This window comes from Gallinula chloropus (assembly GCF_964237585.1).
Source record: "Gallinula chloropus genome assembly, chromosome: 32".
Lineage (NCBI taxonomy): Eukaryota > Metazoa > Chordata > Aves > Gruiformes > Rallidae > Gallinula > Gallinula chloropus.
The window spans coordinates 768934-792447 of NC_140117.1; the positions used below are offsets into that span (position 1 = coordinate 768934).

Sequence of the window (23514 nt, forward strand, 5' to 3'; positions counted from 1 at the left end):
CTGCTATCCCTTATTCCAAACCCTCCTTACCACTTCTCACAGAGGATCCCACCAAATTCAGTGTCATGTCCCCCCAGGTGGGCAAACCAGAGAGATTCAGACCTGTCTGTCCCATCCCAGCAGATGTGTAAACATGGAGTTAACCTTTTACCTGCCCTCTCTCAGCTAGTCTTTTAACAACCACACCTGCAAGATGAGCTGCTGTAATCCTCTGTGCAATACTCAGGAGTAACAACTGCCCAGGAGGTCCAAAGCACAACTTTGCTTAAAAGCCCATTCAGTTATAGAGCTTGCAAACAAAACCACACCACACTATATGCTCAGAGCAACAGATCACAATTAGTAGCATTTAGCAAAACTGGAAATGTTGTTGCTATTGAGTGCCAAGAATAAGGTTAGAAGGTCAGAGAGAGAAGAGAGTAAAAGAGGAAAAATAAGATATCACCACCCAGGGATCCAGCAAGGATCAGCATAAAGTTGTAGCCCTTGGATGGCAGGCATGCACCAGGTGTCCCAAATCTGTATCTTTTATGCTCTCTGGCTCCACCCTTCTGCAAGGCTGAGGTGGTTCAGCCCCAGCCAGGGGCTGAGCATTACACTCTGCTCACTCACTCCCAGAGGAGAAAGAGACAGAGCCTCCATGGGTTGGGATGAAGACAGTTTATTGACAAAAGCCCCATGAAAGTAGAACAGTAACAGCCAATTACACTCACACCTGGTGATAACACAAAGTTCCTTACCAACCCAGTGATTACAGAGTGCTGCACAACACAAGGACCAACCCAACCCCAGTCACACTCAGACTGCTCTGGAGGCACCAAGCCACTGCCCCTCCCCAACTAGCCCCTTTGATGGGGGAGTGATGTCAGGTGGTGTGGAAATCAGCCCTGGCAAACTCATCTCACCTGTGCTGGCTGCTTGGAGAGATTGACTTTGGACTGGCCACAGCCAGGACACAGGCTGAGCACATCTTATGCAGTGTTCTGGAAATGAGTCAGTGGGGAATGGGGATCCCAAGGGGTATTTGAGCCCCTGACCGGGCTGATGGAGCAATGAACCCTTTCAGTTGCCTCACACAGGATTTTAGCGAGAAGGGGCTCTGCCTCCACAGGGCCCCACTCACCTGTCACTGTTCCTTATCAGATAGGGACAGGATCCTGTTTGTCAGGGTGGCTGCTGCCTGAGGGGCTGCCCTTGCAGGGACAGTGTCCAGATGGTTTATCAAATGAGGAAGTATAATGTCCAGCTTGTCAGAACAGCTGCTTTGAGATCAAGACTCTACAGGCCCTTCCAGTCTTGGGAGGATGGAGGCCCTAGTCCAAGGCCACGCAGACATTTGCAGGATCAAGCCTCTTGTGAAGTGAGACCCAGTCCACAGAACGTTACCCTGACTCTGCAGGTTCTGTTGTCTTGCAAGACAGATTGTTTGAGACAAACCACTCATCCCAGTTCTACGAAATGGTATCTGGAACAATACCCAGGCAGCCACATCCAGCCTCCCCATTCACTCATGGGGCAGTTACTGCAAAGATGGGAGGAAGAGACAGTGTCATCCAGGTCACAGTCCCTGTCTCCAACCCTCTGCTATGGTGGTCTCAGCATCCCTCGCCAGCAACACAGTGTCATTCTGACCATGTGTATCGAGGGGGAGGACAGAGAGCTGGGACCTGCCCCATCCACCCCCCCAGTGCCATGTCATCACTTTGGCCAAGCTGCCAGAGCTCCCATCCGTGCCTATGGGGGAGAAACATCTGCGAGCTGCCACCTCCTGCTCACTGTGGGCACAGTGCACATAAGCAAAGAGAGGAAGAGGCATCAGCATCCACTGTGCTTCACCCTCAGGCTCAGGGGCTTCCCAAAGCACTGCAGCTTGTGCCCACAGCCCCTGCCAGCCCCCCCAAGCTCTGCCTTCCTCCCACACCCTGAGGCTTTACCTGATCTGCACTTCCAGATGATGAATCCAATGATGCCGATGACAGTCAGGGTGGCAAGGAGAACAACCACCCCCAGCACAATGGTCAATTGGTTGGACTCTGGCTCTGGGGATGAGCATGACTGTGAGGATGGGGAGAGCAAGGGGAACCTTCGTAGCCCAATCCTTTGCATACCCAAGGCCACCAGACTCACCCCACACAAAGACCCCCGGCTCGCCCAGGCTGGCGTGCTCCACACGGCACCGGTACTTGTCCTGCTCCCCAGGAGGGGCCTCAATGGACACCCAGGTGTAGTAGGTGCTGTCGCTGTTGGGCACGATGCTGCCCCGCTGGGTCTCGTGGTCCCTGACCTCAGCGTCCTTCAGCCAGCTGATGGTGATGGGCCGTGGGTAGAAGCCGTAAGCTCGGCAGTGCAAGGTCAGGATCCCCTGGGTCTCCTTCTTTGACACTCGGACCGTGGGGGGCTCTGGGGAGGGGGTGGCAGTGAGGGCTGGCACACCCATCCACGCTGGCCCCTCCCCAGGGTCCCCATCTCCCCTCACCTTTCCTCTCCAGCACAGCCTGCCCATTGCTCATATGTTTCCTCAGCCACTCGGTACAGGTGTTCTCCAGGTAGTCCTTCATGTGCTTAATGGCAGCCCTGTCTGCCTCCCAGTTCCTCTTGGTGATTTGTGCTGCTGCATCTGCCGCAGTGAACGTCATCGTGTCCATGTCAAAGGCAATGAAGTCCCTCCCATCATAGGCATACTGATCATACCCCCTGGTGCTACCATCTTCCAGGAGGTCACAGCCATACATGTGCTGCAGTGTGTGAGCCCCTGAAACATGACCAAGGTGATGGGGCTGAGGGGCTGTTGCATCCCTGGGCCTTCAGTGGGGCAAGGCATCACCGGCAGCACCCCCAATTCCAGCCATGTGTGAGGCCCAGGTGGATTGGGCACCAGCAAGACTGGTGCCCCTTTCCCTGCCCAGGGCCCGCAGGACTCAGGGTGTCACATAAAGCTGTGACACAGACCCCTTGTGCCCAGGGACTCTCTGGGCTGCTCCCAGCCCCACAGCACCCTGCGACAGCAACTGGCTGAGTCAGAGTCCTGAATGCTGGGGGAGAAGGGTTAGGAGGTGGGATGGGTTGGGGGAGCCCCTCTGCCTCTATGTTTAGTGGTACAAATCATAGAAACTCCTGAGTTGTAAGGAACCCATAAGCATCACCAGGTCCAAGTCCTGTCCCCACACAGGGCCAGCTCTGTCAGAGCATGGGACTGAGGGCATTGTCCAGATGCTTCTTGACCTCAGGCAAGCTCGGGGCTGTGACCCCTTCCCTTGAGAGCCTGTTCCAGTTCCCAACCATCCTCTCAGTACAGAACCTCTTCCTAACATCCAACCTAAACCTGCTTTGTCACAGCTTCATGTAATTCCCTTGGGTTCTATCATAGCCAAAGAGAGGAGATCAGTGCCTGACCCTTCACTCCCCCTTGTCAGGAAGCCACAATTGACCAAGGGACTTCAGTCTCTCCTCCTAAGACTTCCCCTCCAGACCATTCCAAATCTTTGTTGCCCTCTTCTGGACACTCTCCAATAGTTTTGTATCCCTCTTTTACTGTGGCACACAAAACTGCACCCAGTACTCAAGGTGAGGCCACATCAGTGTAGTGCAGAGCAGGACAGTCCCCTCCCTGAACTGGCTGGCCACGCTGTGCTTGGTGGACCCCCGGATAAGCTTGGCTCTCCTGGCTGCCTGGGCACACTGCTGGCTCCTGGGTAACTTGCTGTCAACCATGATCCCCAGATCCCTCTCAGCATGGCTGGCCTCCATCGGAAGTACCAGAGGAAGGGGGAGGGACTGGGATACTGGGTGGGAGCGTCTCTGGTTTTGGGGGTCTTGTCCTCCATGGGGATGGTGAGGTGTGGGACTTGGCCACCAGTCCTGGGATGGGCTTCTGGGCAGTGGGGGGAGAGGTAGGGGGAAAATATGCTGTGTGGGGCACCCAGAAGCCTCTCCAGGTCTTGGGCAAAGGATCCCAAGGACCGTGTGGCTGGGACAGACAGCTGATATCCTTTGCATTGGGGGACATGGGGCTGGGGGCCCTGTGACAATTGCAGTGGACAGGGAAGGGTCAGCACAGGCCAGGGCAGGGTCTTCTTGGGGGTGGGAGCTCTTCCATCCCATAGAGCACGATCCCAGCCCACACTCACCCCCACTCTGGTTGTAGCGGCTCTGCAGTGTGTCCAGGTTCACAGTGTAAATCTCCTGATTGTTCTGTCCAATCCGGGTATTCCTGTCCCAGTACTGCTGGTCCAGGTTGGCCGCCATCCAGTCTGCCCGGGGCACCGCCCTCCCCTTCTCGCTGTCGTAGCGCGAAATGAGGTTCCCGTCCACGTACCCCATGGACACAAACTGGGGTACTCCTGTGCTGGGCTCTGACACCGCAATGTCAACGTAGTGCAGGGAGTGGAGCTCTGTGGGGACACAGGAGATGGTAAAGGTTGGGAGCTCAGGGTGCCCAAGGTGAGGGGCTCCAAGGGTGCACAGTGAGGTTGGGTGGGGGTTCCAGAGAACAGATCAAAGGGTGGGGGGGACAGCTGCAGGGGAAATGTGACTTGTGGGGGGATGATGAGGGAGCAAGGTGTGTCCATGAGTGGGTCCTGCTTCCTGGGATGGGAGAGCCAGGGCTCCACGGTGTCAATGAAATGGGGGCCTGAGGTACCCAGGAAGGGTGATCCATGGGGTCCAGGAGAAGTAGATCCGAGGAAGATTCTGAATGGGAGTGGGGGAAGGGAGTGTTCTGAGGGGGCATGTGGTCTGCAGTGAGGGGGACCAGGTAGTCCCTGATCCAGGAGGGGTTCCCATGCCAGGGGAAGGGGAGCCCAGGGAGGTTCTGGTGCCCCAGGCGAGGAGGAGGATCAAGGATTCCACTGCCTGAGGAATGGAGCACTGGTGTCAGCAAAGGGGGTGCAGGGGATTCCCGCACCGAGAATATCACCTGGGTCCCTGCCCGTACTCACCACACGCCGACCTGTGGAAATGCCCCAGCAGCAGCAGATGCAGCCCCAGCACCCAGCCCAACCTCATCGCTCCGATCCGGGTCTGCTACCGAAAGGGTTAATCAACCCAGCACACTACAAATCATGCTGCAAGCCCCGCCTCCTGCCACCTCTGCCACCCACCAGCCAGTGAGAGCACCAACAGTGTCTCAGTTCTTACCTGAGACAGCCAAGGGGCCCCCAGCCTTCAGTCTTTCTGATCCCTTCTCAGGGCCCCGGAGCCTCCCATGGCCCCAGTTTGCTGGTATGCCTCAGCCTGTGGATACCCCTGGTCCATCCAAGTCGCAGTTCTTTCCCCCCAACCTGGCCCTGCTCTTGAACCCTTCCTCTGGGGTACCCTGAGAACCCCAGACTTGCCTGTCCCGGGGGGCGGACCCAGACATCAGGTGTCCCAGGGCTCCCCCCACCCGGCTCTGATGCCTTGGGGGTTTGGAGGTGAAACACATGGGACAAGGGTAAAAACCTCCCAGGGAGCGTGGGCACCCCCTGGGGCTTAGGTGACGGGTGTCCCTTGCCCCCGGTGTCTGGTGCCCCTCATGCCCTGAGTCACTTGTGTCCATCATCACCTGTGCCCAGCGTGCCTCAGGCCTGGCAGCGCTCCTGCCTGGCACTGCATGTACTGCATCTCCTGCACAGGTCCTTCAACCTACCAGTTCAAACAAGCAAAACCACCTTCCAGAAGGATCTGGACTATCTTCTGCCCTGTCTCAGAGAATTCCTCTGCTCTCTTGCCCCACATGATGATGTCATCAGCGTACTGCAGGTGCTCTGGGGCTTCACCCCTTCCAGTGCAGTCAGGATCAGCCCATGGCAGATGGTGGGGCTGTGTTTCCACACCTGGGGCAGTTGATTCCAGGTGGACTGGGCACCCTCCCAGGGACAGCAAACTGTGCCCTGCTCTCTGCTGCCAAACGCATCCAGAAAAGGGCAGTAGTGATATCAACTGGGGCGTCCCACTGCGCTGCCTCTGACTCCAGTTCCTGCATGTCCAGCACACCAGTGCTCATGGGCAGGGTGACTCCATCCAGCCCACAACAGCCTGCTGTCAGCCTCCACTCTCCACTGGACTTCACACTGTTCTTAACAGAGGAAGCTCTCTGTGCCCACACACATCAAGGATCTGAGTCCAAGCCAGTGCAGAACACCCTGCGCCCATCTGAGCAGGGGGTACCCAGGCTGGGTCTCACCTCGCCAGCATCCAAGGACGAGCACCCAGAGCCCAGGGGGACAGGAGGGCAGGGCTGCTGCCCATCCATCCCAGAGCTGGCTCGGTGGGCACAGCTCCGGCAGCGCTCGGCAGGGCCCCAGCCACGGGACATGGGGAAAGCTGGGAACTCCGAGCGGGTCGGTGCGGTGTGATACGAGGAGGACACGGGCACAGCCCAGTGCCTGGACACTCCCCGCTGCTGGTGCCGGGGCTGAGCCCACCCCAGGGTCAGACTGTTCACCCCAGAGGGACTGGGGGCAGCTGAGCAAAGCAGCTCCCACCAAGACGCTGCCCGGAAGGGCTCCCGACTCCCACTGACTCGGCACGGCTGAGCCACAGCGAGAAGCGGGGAGTCACAAGCAGCAGCTCTCAGAAGGCAGCAGGGAAAAGCAGGGGGGACATGGGGAGCACTGAGGGCTCAGGGAGCCAAAACCTAGAGAAACACACACCATAGCCTTGCCCACGCACATCCCTACCGTTGCTCACATCTACAACATACACCAAACCCACATCAGCAACACACACCTCCACAAAACCTTCTGCAGAGACAAACAGACCTCATCTCTCACGGCTGAGTGCTTATGTGCTCTTTGGGTCATCAACCATAAATATTAGGTGCTCCTGAGTCAATGGTGTAGTAATGAAACCTGACAAACATCCTGAACCAGTGGGTGGTTAATGTCTGTTGGAATCAGAGACGTTTCACAGTTTTAGGGTTTTTTTTCCCAGGGTTTTTTTTTTTGTTCTTTCTTTTCTTTTTTTCTTTTTGCTGCCTAACTTCCCATGCCTATTGTGTGAGATTCTGTGGCAGTTTCTGTCCTGTTTTCTGCAGGGTTAGAGTTAATTTTCAGGCCTAACACAGGGCTGGAGTGGGGGGTGCTGCTAGGGGTGCCTTGCCCCACTGAAGGCCCAGGGCTGCAGCAGCCCCTCAGCCCCGTCTCCCTGGTTGTGTTTCAGGGGGCTGACACATGGCAAGGCATGTTTGTGTGTGACCTCCTGGAGGATGGTAGCACCAGGGGGTATCAGCAAATCACCTACGACGGGAGGGACTTCATTGCCTTCGACATGGACACGATGACGTTCACTGCGGCAGATGCAGCAGCACAAATCACCAAGAGGAACTGGGAGACAGACAGGACTGTCACTGAGGACATGAAGCGCTACCTGGAGAACACCTGTACCGAGTGGCTGAGGCAATATGTGAGCTATGGGCAGGCTGCGATGGAGAGGAAAGGTGAGAGGATCCTGACCTTGCACTGCCGTACTTACAGCTTCTACTCACAGCCCATCACCAGCAGCTGGCTGAAGGACAGGAGAGAGACAATGCCCAGAGTGTTGGCAGGGGCTGTGGGCACGAGCCACAGTGCTTGGGGAGCCCCCCCAAACCTGAGGGTGAAGCACAGTGGATGCTGATGCCTCTTTCTCTCTGCAGGGAGGAAGGGCTACGTCAAAGCATGAAATGAGTACCGGGGCCAGGTCTGGCTCCAGACACTGCCCAATGCTAGGATGGTCTCATGGTTCTGTTTTCTGGCTGTTCACAACATTTCCCCATCCCCTTCCTCCCTGTGTCATGGTTTGGCCCTGGCTAGAGGCCAAATGCCCACCATTGCCACTCATTCACTCTCCTTTTCAGATGAAAAAGGGAGGAAAAAATATATCGGGAGGCTTAGGATCCAAGATGAGGACAGAGAGGGATCACTCTGCAATTAGTGTCATGGGCAAAACAGACTCAGTGCGGAATAAAGGGAAGTATTTATTACACTACAGCTACACACCCAGTGAACCAGAGTCAGGTGATGAGAAGTGCAGCCAGGTCTTAAAGCACCTTCCCCCTACCCCTCCCATCTTAGCAGATTTTAACTTCATTCATGATTTTACTCCCTTCTTCCCCCCAACATGGCACAAGGAGGGGCAGGGAATGGGGAGTGGGGTTCCGGTCAGTTCCTCACAAGCTGCTTCCCCCTCCAGATCTTAACACTTCTACTTCCCCCCCACCCATCCCTTCTTCTCAGACTTTAATCATAAATTCGGGGAGGAGCAGAAAATGGGGAATGGGGGTTTTCAGTCAGTTCCTCCTAAGTGGTTTTCCTTCTTAGCTGGGCGGGGGAGGCATTCCACACACACACACACCCTTCCCCTGCTGTACTGTGGGGTGCCACCCATGGGAGACAGCCATCCATTAACTTCTCCAGCATGAGTCCTCTCTACTGGGGAGTCATCTCCTCACCAATTGCCTCAGCAGGGCTCCCTTCCATGGGTACTGATCTTTGGGCCCAGACTGCTCCGGCCTGGTCCCCCACAGAGTCACAAGTTCCCCAGCAAACCTGCTGAGGCGTGGATCAATCTCTTCACAGGCTGTAGATGTCTCTGCTCCCTGTCCTCATACATGGGCTGTGAGGGGACACCTGCTCCACCATGGTCTTCACAACGAGCTGCAGGGGGAATCTCTCTTTCCAGTTTCCAGCACCCAAAGGGCCTCATTCTTCCCCTTGCCTCCTCCTTCGAGCCTGGCCTTGGTGTCTGTGCAGCTTGTTACATCTTCTCACTCTCTTCTCTGGGGACAAAATGCACCTGCTTGCAGTTCTTTTTCTCCTATATGTGATTCCCAGAGGCTCTGTGACCATCGCCAATTAGCTCGACCCTGGTCAGCAGCAACTTTGGCCTTGAAGTGGCCAATATTTACAGTCTGGGGTCTGCAGAGAGCTGCTGGCTGCTGCTTGCAGAAGCCATCTCAGCAGCACAGCTACGCAAAACTGCAACATTCCACCCCTCGCCTCTGAGAATCACATATGTGAGAATCGTTCTTAAGATCCCAATTGCAACAGAAATTCACTACAATTATTCCACCACCCAGCTCTGTTCAGTCTGTTCTCCCCATTCCCTCATCCAATTATTTTCCTTATCTCAAATGACAAGTTTCAGGTGTTGCACTTGGGACGGAAGAATCCCAGACACAGATACAGACTGGGAGAAGAGCTTATTGAGAGTAGCCCTGCTGAGAAGGACTTAGGGATTGTGGTGGATGAGAAGCTTGACATGAGCCAGCAGTGTGCTCTTGCAGCTCGTAGGGCCAATGGTATCCTGGGCTCCATCAGGAGAGGAGTGGCCAGCAGGGACAGGGAGGTGATTGTCCCTCTCTACTCTGCCCTCGTGAGGCCCCATCTGGAGTCCTGTGTCCAGATCTGGGGCCCCCAATACAAGAAGGATGTAGAACTGTTGGAGAGGGTTCAGAGGAGCCACAAAGATGATTAGAGGGCTGGAGCACCTGCCCTACAAAGAGAGGCTGAGGGAACTGGGCTTGTTCAGCCTGGAGAAGAGAAGGCTGCGGGGGGACCTCATTGCAGCCTTCCAGTACCTGAAGGGAGCTTATAGGCAGGAGGGGATTCGGCTTTTTAAAAGAGCAGATAATGGCAGGACAAGGGGGAATGGACTAAAGCTAAAGGAGGGAAGGTTTAGATTAGATATTAGGCGGAAGTTTTTTACAGAAAGAGTGGTGAGGGGCTGGAACAGGCTGCCCAGAGAGGTAGTGGATTCCCCGTCCCTGGAGGTGTTCAAGGCCAGGTTGGATGGGGCCCTGGGCAGCCTTGTGTAGATCCAGGCCTGGAGGTTGGTGTCCCTGCCTGTGTCAGGGGGGTTGGAGCTCTATGATCCTTGGGGTCCCTTCCAACCCAGACCATTCTATGATTCTATGATTCTATGATTCCTCGAGCCCTTCATTGGGCACCAAAAAGGACTGTGGTGGTTTGGCTCTGGCTAGAGGCCAAATGCCCAGCAAGCCTCTTGCTCTCTCCCCTTTTCAGCTGAAAAAGGGAGAAAGTGTGTATCAGGAGGGGGACACCGAGACACCCATCTTTACAGCCCTGTAGTGGGGACGTATAGATGAGGTTGTGTGCCCGGTGCTCGCAGTGCCATCCTCCTCTGCCGGTGGCTGCAGTGCAGTGATGGCTCCTGGGCCGGCTCCTGGCACATGCACTGAGCCTGCAGTGAGCACAGGGCTGGCAGCTCATGCCTGTTTCTCCCTCACAGGCACAAACGAGCTCTGGCAGCTTGGCCAGGTGTGGGACTGGGGGACTGGATGTGGCCACACCACTTCTCCACTGTGCCAGTGTGCTCCTCCATGGAACCCATGGCCTGAGTCACTTTGGGCTGGTAGAGGGGAATGCTGAAACACCCAGAGCAGAGTGTTGGGAGCAAGGAAGTGGGCCTGCATGACACTGTCTCTTCCCCCTGGCACTTCAGTGGTGCCTCCCTGACTGTTCCTGTGCAAGGGGCATCTGGGCTGGCCAGTGCGCCAGACTGTCCATGCCTGGGTGTGCTTGGTGACTCTCACACCTCAGATCATGGCACTGGCCTGTTCCCCTTCTGTGTTCCAGCCTATCCCACCTTTTGTGAGATCAATCAGTGGGGCCAAGAGGAGCCATCTCACCCCCAACAACCCATGCACTGCCCAGATGCAGCCACTGCCTCCCCACCCTGCTCCTCCACGCTGGGGCTGCAGGCCCACCAGTGCCTGTTTCCATGGGATTGAGCTTGGTGGTGGCCGTGCTGGGCCTCTCCCAAGGATGGGATGTCTAGGAGGAAGATCTCCCATCTCCTGCCCCGCAGGGCAGATCCAGGCCCCAGGGTGGTGAAACCTGCCCAGTGCTGAGCTCTGCCCCTGCTACTCTGGCTATTCCTGTCCCCTGCAGATGTGGTGACCCTGGATCTGCAGGGCTCTTTGGGAGCCACTTCTGTGGCCATGCTGGAGAGTAGGAAGGGGGAGACAGAGGAGGGCGATGGGGGTTGCATGAGCCCCAGATGGGACAGCAAAAAGGGTTGTACATGCTCTAAAGAGGCTCCAATATCCCCCAAACTCCCTGCATGAGAACCTCAACAGTGGAAGAAACTGATGCCCAAGGACAGGATGGGACCACACAGCTCCCCGGTGCAGCCCCTGCTCTGCCCCACTGCCCCTCCCCAGGAGTTATTGCAAATCCGTTACTGACTCTACAGGGCAGGAAATACAAATCTCCTGTGGAAAGGGAAGTTGCTCACCGGGTGCTCAGGAGCTGCCGGATGCACCAGGCTGCTTTAAAACCCCATCCTCTGCTGGCTTTGAGTGCAGATTTACATCTGTGGGCAGGATTTGAGGCCCCACTGCCAGGCAAGGAGCTGAAATTCTGCTTTTTAGCCTCTAAAGTAGAACTTGGATGTTCCCCTCTATCAGGTTCCCAATGCATGAGCCATGCTGAGCAGTAAGTCCCCAAACCCCACAGCCCTCCATCCCAGTGGGACAGCAGCATCCCTGTAGCCACCCCTGTCCTCTATCTTATGACCCAGCAACTATAAAGACACTTGAACTAGAGTGCAAAGCCTTCCTCATCCACCCAACTGCCCCAGAAACTCAATGGGAGTCAACTTTCCACCTTGCCCACTCTTCTCCTGGACCCATAACTGGGTCCTGTACTGGGACCAGTGTTGTTTAATATCTTCATCAATGACATCGACAGTGGGATCACGTGCACCCTCCACAAGCTGCAGATGACACCAAGCTGAGTGGAGGGTCGACATGCCAGAGGGATGGGATGTCATCTGGATGACCTGCAAACTCCCCAGGTCAGTGAAGCAGGAGGGTCCCAGCCCCAGCCATATCCTGCCCATTACCAGTATGGAGGTGACAGCACCACCTAGAGTGGCTCCAAGCATTGGCATAGGCTCTGAGCAGCTGGGTTCCTGGACTCCACATAGTTCTTGGTTCCTGCAGCCCCAGACTCTTCCCTGTCTCCCCCACCCCTTTCTATGCCCTTTAGGTCTCCCCCACCACCGCACCCATCTCAGCAGCATCCTATCGCATCCCACCCCACTGCATCCCAATACAACCCATCCAATCTAATCCCAACCCAACGCAGAACAGCCCCACCTCGTGCCATCCCCACCTCATCCCACACTGCCCAGCTGTGGGTATGGTCGACCCCAGCATCCATATCCAGACCTGGGGAGGGGGTCCAAGGTGAGGCCCATTGACCCACAGGTTGTCAGTGAGCTGTACCCAGCTCTGGGGAGCCTGGGAAGGGCAGAAGGGGGTTGGGAGGCAGAAGCAGGGCTCACAAGCCCCCAAGGTCAGTGTAGCAGTTGGGTCCCATCCCCAGTCTGGACCGGCTCTGAGCAGCTTGGTGCCCAGGCTCCACTTTGTTCTTTGATCCCACAGCTCAAGCCCTTTCCTGTGCACTGCATCCCCCTTCCCATACCCTGGAGGGCTCAGCCAACCCCGGATCCCACTCACAGCCAAATCCCATCCCTATCCTGCTCAACCCAACCCATTAAAACCTAATCCAAACTACCCACATCCAAACCTATCTCATCCCCATCCAACACCACTGCCCCCAGCTCCACCGCAGCACCAAACCCCTCAGCAGCAGCAGCCACAGCAATCAATATTGCTAAATATGGCTTTCCAAGGCAGGAAATTCTTTCCCTGCTCAGAACTTTCCTCTTCTGCTGCCCCTGAAGCTGCTCTGGTACAAAGAGGCTTTTGCACACTGAGCCCAGTCCCTAAACCAGCCACGAGCTGCCGCCACCTCTACTGAGTGCCCAGCTCAGAAGGGCAGCAGGGAAACCCACCTGAGACTTAATCCCAACAGGACTGTGTGGCATGGAAGGATGCAAACATAGAAGAGGCATCAGGGGACACAGTGTGCTGACAAGCAAGACCCATGTTTATCCCAAAAGCCAGATTGTGACCTGCTGTGCAGGACACCCAACACACACAGAGCGGAGGGACTGGATTTATTCTGTGCAGAGATGGGTGCTGGGTGGTAATTGCACAAAGCCAGCACCCAGCACACACAATCTACCCCATATTGATCTTGGGATAGAGTTAGAAAAAGCCACCTAAATTGATGCTAATTGGTTAATAATTACCCCATCATCTACTACTAGTCAAGCATTTCTAAATTAGCACAGATGTTACTTGCAGGTGTTTGGGGGGTTGAATCATCCCACCATGTTTCCATGATAGCAATTAGATCATAATTTTCCAGTGACATCACGGTTTCCAACTCCTCCTGCTTATGACGCATGCTGTGTGCGTTGGTGTGAAGACACTTCAGCTGGACTTTCTGACTCACCACCTTTTTTGAGGAGCCCTCCCTCAACCCTCTGGGAGGAATCTGAAGTTTTCACCCACTGCTTCCTAGAGGGACATTAGAAGGTTCCGGAATGGGGGTCAGCAATACTACCTCCTCTGAGGAGTTCCCTGAAGTTCCTATGGGACACTTCAGAGGCATTTCCCTACAATCTTGTAGAATGTCAGTATCCCCAAGCTCTATCTCTATCTCCTTGAATTTTACCCTCTTCCCCCTTTGAATCTAGTACAATGCTAGAGGCTACTTGCTCTACCTTAGCAAGCCTCACTATATCCCCGCCCCCCTTCCTAGCTAGTTTAAAGCCCTGTCAGTGAGGCCTGCCAGCAATTGAGCAAGGATTCTTTTCCTCTTGGAGACAGGTGGCACCCGTCAGCTGCTATCAGGCCAGGTGCTGAGTAAATCACCCCATGACTGAAAAACCCAAAGTTCCTGAGGTGGCACCAGCCCCTCAGCCACCTATTCAACACCTCTGCTTTCTTAGCCCACTTCGTGTTCTTTGCTGCCCCAAAGGGGATAGAAGAAAACACCACTTGCACTCCTCCTCCCTCAATCAGCCTCCCTAAACCCCTGAAGTCTCTTTTGATACTTCTCAGACTTCTTTGAGAGATTTCATCTCTGCCTGCCTGCATGATGAATAATGGGCAGCAATCAGAGGGTGTCCTGGTTTTGGTCAGGATGGCGTTAACTTCATTTGTAGCAGCAGATGGAATGCTGTGTTTGAGAGTTAAAATGAAAGCAGTGCTGATAACACCCTGATGTCTTTAGTTGCTGTCAGACAGTCAAGGACTTTCTCAGCTCTTCATATTTCTCTATTCATGAGAAAGGAGGGGACGAAGCCAGGACAGGTGACCCAAACTGGCCAAAGAGAGTATTCCATGCCAATTCTGTCATGCTCAGTATAAAGGGGGGCTGATGGGAGGAGGACCAGTGGGGGTGGCTCCAGGACATGCGGTTTTTGGGGGACGGTCGGGTTCCGGGACGGCTCAGGGTGGCACGGCCTGAGCTGTGGGTTCAGTGAGAAACTGCATTGTGTATCAACAGTTTCATATATTTTTGCTCTAAAGTCCTGTCAGCATTGTTATATTTTATCTTTGTGCTATTCTAGTAAACTATCCTTATCCCAACCCACAGGCCTTTTAGTTTCTTGGTTTTGGGGTTATTTGCCCCTTCCTTTTCCCTTCCCTTGCCTCTCACACCCCCACCCCGCCCCCCCCCCCCCCCCCCCCCCCCCCCCCTCTTTTCCTTTAAAGAGCAGGCAGCTGCGTGGATCTCAGCTCTCAGCCGGGGTGAAACCACGACAAGCAGAAATAGATACATTTCTGAGAGCTGTCAATAACGTTGTGTTGTGCTCTTTCCCATCTCACACTTCTGCTGCCTGCTAAGAGAAGTGTTTTTCCATTATGAGAGCTCATTATAACCCACCCACCCACCTACCCCACCCCAATAATATCTCCGGGTGGGCTTCATTTCTTCCTCTTCGATACATGACCTTTTTTTGTGAACTTTCTTGCTAACAAAGCCACAAAGCTGGTCCTGCAGACTTGAGACCCTTCCTGTTGTTCCTCCCTCATCCTCTCTATCGTTCCCTTCTCAGAGAGAAGTTGATTCTCCTGGGCTATCACAACGCACACACTGTGCTAACATTGCAGTCCTTCAGGCATAACATCCTCAACATAGTTGGTTAGTGACCAACCAATACTTTTTATCTTGTTCTCCACAGGAACTGGTGGAGCTGCAGCCCCAGCATGGAGAAGCAGGATGGGGAGGCAGCAGCTGGCTGGGTCTGGGCAGTGCATGGGGGAGATGGCTTCTCATGGCCCCAGTGATGATGCTCACAAGGGGTGGACAGGACAGAAGACAATGGGGGAACAGCCCAGCACCACAGTCTTGGTGTGGGAGTCACCCAACACATCCAGGCACATCTTAGCTGTGGACACTGGCCACCCCAGATGTCCCTTGCACATGAGGAATGGGAGCAGAACCACCCAGAGCAGCAGCCAAACCCCAAATTACCTGGGGGAACAGACACTTCCTGCATGCTACAAGGAGAGAGGAGAGCTGATCAAATTCCAGAGCTGGTCCCCAGCAGTTCTGGCCAGGGCAAAGGGTTCATCCCTGCGCTGGTCACTCTCCCAGGCATGTGGCCTTTGGCTTTCCCAGCCCCAGGGATGCCGCAATGGAAAGTCAGGAAAGGATGGAAAGAGTTCAATACAGAGTGTAGAGTCTGGCACCTGGGAAGAAATAACTGCTGGAATCAGTACAGGCTGGGGGATGACCTGCTGGAGAAAAGCTCTGTGGGGAAGGACCTGGGGGTCCTGGTTGATGACAGCTTGGCCATGAGCCAGCAGTGTGCCCTGAGGGCTGAGAGAGCCAATGGGATCCTGGGGGGCATCAGGAGGAGTGTGGGCAGCAGGTCACAGGAGGTATCCTTCCTCTCTACTCTGCCCTGGTCAGGCCCCACCTGGAGTGTTGTGTCCAGTTCTGGGCTCCCTGGGATAAAAAGGACAGGGATATCCTGGAGAGAGTCCAGAGGGGCTACGGAGATGATGAAGGGCCTGGAGCATCTCCCGTATGAGGAAAGGCTGAGTGAGCTGGGGCTGTTCAGCCTGGATAAAAGAAAACTAAGGGGAGACCTTATTAATGTTTATCAATACCTTAAGTATGGGATGCAGGGGGAAATAGCCAGCCCCTTTTCAGTGTCTGTGGGGACAGGACAAGGGACAATGGCTGCAAGGTGGAGCACAGGGAGTTCCACACCAGCATGGGGAAGAACTTTTCCCCAGTGAGGGTGAGGGAGCCCTGGGACAGGCTGCCCAGGGGGTGTGGAGGCTCCTTCTCTGGAGAGATGCAAGACTCGTCTGGACACCAACCTGTGCAATATGAGCTGGGGAGCTGCTTTGACAGGGGGGTTGGACCCGATGAGCTCTTGAGGTCCCTTCCAACCCCTATGATTCTATGATCTGGGAACCTGAGAGGGTGAAGCCCCACACTGGTGTCCCTGAGCAACCCACTCTCCCGGGCACATGGCCTTGGGCTTTCCCAGACCCAGGGATGCTGGGATGGAAAGGACAGGCAAGGAGGGAAAGGGATGAGCAGGGGTGACTGTGGGCTGGGCTGGGGCTCTGTGCACACTCTGTGTGGGTGTCTGGGAGGTATGTGGGGCCAAGGGGGGTCACCTCCAGGAGCGCCTGCAGCAGGAAGATGTTCAGGGCCGCCCCCCCCAGCTGGATCCGCCTCTTCTGCAGGGAGGGGTGTGGGGGGGCTGGCACCGCGGGGGGGGCACGGAACTACACACCCCTGCTCTGGTGGTAGCTCTCCTGCACTGTGGCCAGGACAACACGGTTCATCTGCTGACTGTTCTGTCCCATTGGGGATTCCTGTCCCAGTGCTGCTGGTCCAGGTTGGCCGCCATCCCCTCTGCCCGGGGCACCATCCTCCCCTTCCTGCTGTCACAGCGAGAAGGTTCCCATCCACATTCCCAGTGACACAAACTCGGGCACCCCCGGGCTGGGCTCTGACACCCCGATGTGGAAGTGGCGCAGGGAGTGGAGCTCTGTGGGGACACGGGGCACGGGGACGGGTGGGGGGTGCAGGGACCCTCAGTGCGGGGGGAGTGGGACTGGTAGGACTGGTTGGGGCACCGAGGTGTGTCCAGGAGGGGGTCCTGCTTCCCGGGAAGGGAAGACTGGGGGGTCCCCGCTGTCAATTAGGGGGGTCCCGGGAGGTCGAGGGGTGTCCCAAGGAGAAGCAGATCTGGGGGGTGGGGGTTGGAGGGGGGAGAAGGCAAAGCCAGGCCGGGGGTGGGGGGGAGAGTTCCGAGGGGGCTCCCTGTGTCTCACGGGAGGGACTGGGGGCTCCCTTCCCCCGGGGGGTTCCCAGTGCTCAGAGAAGGGCAGCCCGGGGTGGTCCTGGTTCTCTGGGGTGGAGGAGGGTCAGCAGGGGTCCCGGTGCCGGGGAATGGAGCACCGGTGTCAGGAAAGGGGGTCCAAGGGGGTCCCAGCGCCCAGGGAAAGGGCTCCGGGTCCCGCCCGCACTCACCGCACGCCGCCCGGACGAGGAGCCCCAGCAGCAGGAGGCGAACGAGCCTCGCTCCGGGACAGACCTCGCTGCCAGCCCCGCCCCGCGATTGGCTGCGACGCCACCCGGCCGCCAATGGCAGCCCGAGACGCGTATGACGCTACCGGGTGCCGGGCAGATCCTGTCTCTGCTGGATGACACAATTAGAAGCGCCGAAAGCAGCGCGGGGAAGGGGCGGGCACAGCCCGTCCGCTCCCGTACCCTCGGCCCCGGAACCCCCCACAGGGCGCTCTCAGTCCCCTCGCCCCTCCTCAGGTCCCAGACCCCCACAGGGCCCCACTACGCCGTATCCCCCAGCCTGGGGTCACCTCTGGGCCCCCCAAGTCCCGGTTCTTCCCCTCCCGGCCCCGCTCCCGGCCGCTTCCCCGGGGCACCCCGAGACCCCCAGACCTGCCTGTCCTAGGGGGACCCAGGCGTCTGGTGCCCCGTGGCTGCCCCCACCCGGCTCTGACACCCTGGGGGCTCGGGGGTGAAACAGATGGGACAAGGGTAAAACCCTCCCGGGGAGCGTGGGCACCCCTGGGGCTCGGGGAAGGTGTCCCTTGTCCCCGCTGTCCCTTGTGCCGTCCTTGAGCCCGGATGATGTGGGTGTCCGGGAGGTATGTGGGGCCCGGGGGGGTCCCGGGGGAGTCACCTCTACGAGCGCCTGCAGCAGGCAGATGTTCAGGGCTGCCCCCCCTCCCCCAGCCGGATCCGCCACTTCTGCGGGGAGGGGCGCAGGGGGGCTGGGGGACCCCCAAACACAGAGACACCCCACCCCCCCAAACACACACGCATCCTCTGCATACCCCAATTTTCACTCGTGAGGAGCCATCTATAACCAGCTCTTCTCCAGCTCCCAACTCGGTATCTCTTCAGTCTGGCCTCGCTTCACTCTGGGTCTCAATTACTTCTAAGCAATTACGTAGCAATTCCTCCAGGGGTCTCCCAACAACTGCTGGGCTCTGGGCAGAGGTCCCTCTCAATTCTAAGTCTGGGGAGTCTGTTAATACAGCTTCATACTTTAGGATCCGGCTGCCTGTTAACCATTCCTCTGCTTTTTGTTGTGAAACATCCCTGACATTGTGTGGGGTATACACCTTTACAGGAGAGCTCAAGGTGATCTTCCTAACTTCTTCTAGTGATAATGCTGTAGCTACCAAAGCTCGGAGACCAGCAGGCCATCCCCTGCTTAGTGGATCAAGACATTTAGAACAATACCTCATGGGTTTTTTGATTCCTGCCCAGTCCTGAGTAAGAACTCCATATGCTGTCTGGTTTGATGCATTTACAAATAAATAAAAAGGTTTTTCTAGATCTGGGAGGTCCAATACAGGTGCTTGTATTAATGTCTTCTTTATTTCCTCAAATTTTTGATCATCTTCAATAAACCACTTAAACTGGTTATTAGTTCATTTCTCATATAGGAATTTTACCTTTTCACTATAATTTTCGAGCCACGGTCTGCAATATCCTAATAACCCCAATACTTGCCTAATCTCCTTTTTAGTTTGTGGGGGTCTTAAGGATAAAATCCCAGATACTCTATCAGGATTTAACTTTTTCTTCCCCTTACTTAGCCAATGTCCTAAGTATTTTACTTCCTGCTCTACAAACTGTAGCTTAGATTGGGACACCTTTAATCCCTTTCCCCCTAAAAAGTTTAACAATTTAATGGTGGCGTTTCGGGTCCCCTCTTCAATTTCTCCCACTATTAATAGATCATCCACATATTGTAACAATTTTACCTCCCTGGGCATAGTGAAATCTTGCAGAACTTTTTCTAAAGTTTGTCCAAATAGATTTGGTGACCCTGTGGCAACATAGTCTGTCTTAATTGTTGTTTTCATCCCGTATCGGGGTCCTCCCATTGAAAAGCAAAATAATCTCTGGATGCCTGTTGCGAGTTCCTGCGTCCAAAATCCAGATCTTGGGAAATAATTAATATCCAGGGGCTTTGGAAGTGCAAAGAGGCGATAGGAAAAGACTGCACAGCAATATGGTTAAAAGCAACAAGTTCACTTCATTCAAGCCGGCTGCTGTTATATAATATATAGTTATATAATAACTATGTTTATATTCATATTAAATATTTATCTTTATATTACATAATTATAGTTATAATAATATTTTACATAACTATATATAAATAATTATACTGTATAGTGTTATATAATACCTTCGAGGGTTACACAACTAGGGGCCAGAATAGAGGGGGGTGTCCTGGATCTCGGCTCTCAGCTGGGGTAAAACCATGACAGGGGGAAAGGCCACCTGCACCGTATCAGGTTTCCATCACCACAATGGAATTTCTAAGCATGCAGAGCTCTTGTTACAGTTTCTTGTTCCCATGCTTTTAGCCCTTTGTCAGTGATTTCTCAAGGCTCTTTTGCAAGCAGGACTGTGGCGATATGTAGCTGTGGCCTTGATCAGCCAGCCAGATTCCCTCAGATGCCTCATCCAGAGGACAAGTCCAAAAAGCATCCTTCAAATCTATGACACTACACCAAGTGTGTTTGGGAGATATATGACTCAATAAGGTATATGGATTTGCCACCACAGGGAATTTGGTAATTGTTGGCTGATGTACCGCTCTTCAGTCCTGCACCATCTGGTATGACCCATCTGGGTTTTTTACAGGGAGAATGGGCGTGTTGTGAGGTGACATCCATGGGTCTAGAGGTCCTTGTTCCAAAGGTCTGTCAACTACAGGTTTTAATCCTTTCCAGCCCTCCATAGGTATAGGGTATTGTTTGAATCTGATTGGGTGGTGCGGGTCTATTATTTGAATGCTACCTCTACATCTTTTAAAATAGGCACTTTAAAAGGTTCTCCTTTTGCTCCTACTACTGACATATAGTTCTTCCCTTTGTCTATTCCTTTTGGAAGTTTTTGAATGGTTGATTTTTCGGCCCCGGTATCTGCTAAGAATAAAACTTCCTCTTTATGGGGAACAATTAATAATTTTATCAAGGGCTTTGTTGATGTTGAAGTTCCCAGAAGATAAAGCCTCTGACATCCCTAATCTGCAAATAAACCCCCCACAAGTGATATTTATGAAAGGGGACAGCTTTTCATGTGGTGACTGCTCATGAGAGAGTAAACAGAGCCCCCAAAGCCCAGGAATGGATCTCTGCAGCCTGGTCACATCTCATGGCTGGTGCACAAGGATCCGTGGTAAGGGAAGAGGATCCAGCCCAATACTGGTCTCCGTGACCTGCCCACTCTCCCAGACACATGGCCTGGAGCTTTCCCAGCCCCATGGATGCCAGGATGTACAGGACAAGTAAAGAGGGAAAAGGCTGAGCACAAAGCATCCAGGAAAAGGGCCCCACGCCATGCTGGAGCTCACGGACACTCGCCCAGGGCTGCATCCCGTTGCCCTGGAAAGCAAAACCAAGAAGTGATGTGTGACCAGAAGGAACAACCACTCACCCCAGGGCTGATCCCACAGGAGCACACAGAGCTCAGGCTGATCCAACTCCTTCTTGGGGAGTAGGACCAGACCACATTCTCATGGGAATGGCTCCCTGCCAGCAAATCCCCCGCCAGCCCGCCCAGGCTCTCTGGGGCTCAGCCCCAACATTAGGACCCTGAAAGCCAAGTCCCTGCTGGGGTCTCCTGTGCCAGGAGGTTTTGCTGGGGGAAGGGGCCGGAAGGACTCACCCAGCTCTCTGGACAGAGGAGATGGAAAGCAAAGCTGAAGGAAGCACAGGTCAGGAGAGCAGCTGGATTCCTCGGCGGGAACAGCTCCAGAGGGTCTCAGGGACCTTCCCACCAGCCAGGCGCTCTGGCTCCCTGTCCTCCCGCCCACACCCAACCGTGACCTCATCCCCTTCCGTCCCTGCCCACAGAGCTTTTTGATGAAGGCAACACGTCCCTCAGGGGCAAATGTACCTTTCCTTCTCCAAAGATAAACTACGAGTCCAAGGAGCACTATGGAGAGGGTGAGGAGCACACCCAGAGCGGCCATCCAGGGACGGGCATCGTGGAAAAAGGGAGCTGAGAAACAAACAGATCCCCAGGGAAAGGGGCCGATTTACACTCACGTTTGAGGGAAGAAGGACCAAGAGACCCCCGCCCCACACCTCCCAGCCCTTGTCCCGCGAGCCCTGGCCTCAAGGGAAAAGAGTCCTCCTGTGCCCCCACACCTCCACACTGCACCCCAAGCCCAGACCAAAGCTGCTCCAAGCAAGGCAGCCACCCCCCGCCCTGCTCCAGCGCCGCAAGGGCTGGCTGCAGCCGTCTCACCGGAGATGTGCAGGGACGCCTCCTGCTCCTGGGCCAGGCGGCTGTTCCTGACCACACAGGACCAGTTGCCCTCGCTGGTTCCTGTCACCACGATGGCGTCTTCGGTGTCAAACAGGCCCCTGGCATCAGGGGAACGTCTCTGGGAGACCAAGGGGACACGGTGCCCATTGGGGTCTTTCCACAGCACCTCCGGTAGCGGGAACCATCCGGCCGATCGACACAGCACCCGGATGCCTCCGGCCTCGTAATCCTCCAGAGAGAGCTGAGGGCAAGAGCCTGTGGCTGGGGAAGAGCCCAGGGTTGGTGTCAGGGAGGGATGGGCTCAGTTCCAAGCCCACCACTGCATCCCATAGCAGACCCATCACAGCTCCCACCAAACCCACCCCAACCTGTGCAGGAACCACCCAGCATTGATGGCTAATAGCCCCAGATCTCCCCCCAAACCTCCCGGCACAGCAAGAATGAGCTGCCCAGCTTCAGCACATCAAGGCAGCGTCTGCACCCCCCCAAGGCTTCCAGACACTGTGCCAGCTCTCCTGGGGCACCAAGGGACGGGACATGGGTCTGGGAGGGACACACAAGCCCAGGGACACCACAACCACCCCTGCAAACACCAGACACAAACCTGAAACCTCCAGATCCACCAAAGCTTCTCCATAAGACTTGCCATCTGTCACAGTGCAGACGTACTGACCATCATCAGAGGGTCTCAGCCCAGAGATTCGCAAGTCCAGGCTGCCTCTGGAGAGACCATCTCTGGCCAACTGTGTCCTCCCAACATATTCCTTCATCTGCTCACTGGACACGTCCTCCCCATGTCGGTAGTGGTGCACCGTTTCAGAGACCCTGTGCCGGATCCACCTGATGTCCCAGCTCTGAGCATCCATGGCTGGGGACAAGTGACACGGCAGCACAATGTCCTGCCCCACGGTGACACGGAGAGCATGGCCTGGTCCCACCACTCTGAAGTCAGCTTGGCCATGGAGAAGGACACAGAGACACGGAGATGATGCCTACGTTAATTGAGGGCATTGGAGGCCAGGGCCAAGCTTGGTGTGAGCGGTGCATGCTCCATGATGCGGGTGTTGCTTTGCCCTCCCATGGTCCAGAGACCCCAGAGAAACTGGAGTAGGAGTGGAAGGACTGGAAGGAGAAGGAGGTTTCCCAGGGGCGGGGACCTGCTCCAGAAAACAAACTCCACCCCAGTCAGCCCTGCTCCAGCCACAGCAGCCAAGGGAAAGTGAAATTATGCAGGGCCAAGCTCTGGGCTGGGCTCCTCCCACCCCATGGCAGCTCCTGCCCCACATCTGCCATCCAGAGCGCGTGAAAGCCCCCACCAGCCCTGGAGGTTCCCTACCTGATCCCAGTTGGAGCACGTGGAGAGTCACCCAATACCTCAGGAGGCCCCTGGGGCTCGCCGGGAGACACATCTGCTGCCACACTGGATAGTAGGGAGGGGAAGGGAGGTAGAGGAGGGTGATGGGGGTCACAGCCACTCCAGAGGGGATCTGGCAAAGAAGGGCTGCCCCTGCCCCCGAAGAGGGGCTGAAATACCCAAAGCCCCTGCACCAGCACCCTGATGGAACCAGAAACTGGTGCTCAAGGGCAGGATGGGACCGCAGACGGGTCCACAGGGCAGCCCCTGCTCTGCCCCACGGTCCCTCTCCAGGAGTTATCCCAAATCCCGTATCAGCTCGAAATGTAGGGAAATGTTCTAAACGCCCTGGAGAAGGGACTCTTCGCTCAGAAAGGAAATGAGCTCTGGAACTCAGCAGGATGACGAAAGCATTGGATCCTTTCCAAGTTTCCCATCAGGGGGTGGGATTTGAGGCCCTGCAGCACAAACAACCAGCTGACATTCCACACTTCCTGCCAAAGGCTTAGAAAGCCGGAATCTAAA

At 55.4% G+C, this 23514-nt stretch overlaps 2 protein-coding genes across 2 annotated transcripts; both read right to left on the reverse strand.

Annotated features, from left to right (window-relative positions):
* Window positions 1-1416: 1416 nt before the first annotated feature.
* Window positions 1417-5004, reverse strand: LOC311202838 (class I histocompatibility antigen, F10 alpha chain-like; the record flags this gene model as incomplete). The annotated part of the gene is made up of 6 exons (XM_084277488.1): window positions 1417-1522; window positions 1935-2039; window positions 2128-2400; window positions 2477-2752; window positions 4128-4391; window positions 4938-5004. 6 exons carry the CDS (start codon window positions 5002-5004, stop codon window positions 1509-1511), a joined length of 999 nt encoding a protein of 332 aa, XP_084133614.1. The 3' UTR covers window positions 1417-1508.
* Window positions 5005-16756: 11752 nt separating this feature from the next.
* Window positions 16757-23044, reverse strand: LOC311202839 (myelin-oligodendrocyte glycoprotein-like; the record flags this gene model as incomplete). The annotated part of the gene is made up of 4 exons (XM_084277489.1): window positions 16757-16860; window positions 21261-21365; window positions 22240-22587; window positions 22972-23044. 4 exons carry the CDS (start codon window positions 23042-23044, stop codon window positions 16757-16759), a joined length of 630 nt encoding a protein of 209 aa, XP_084133615.1.
* Window positions 23045-23514: the final 470 nt, after the last annotated feature.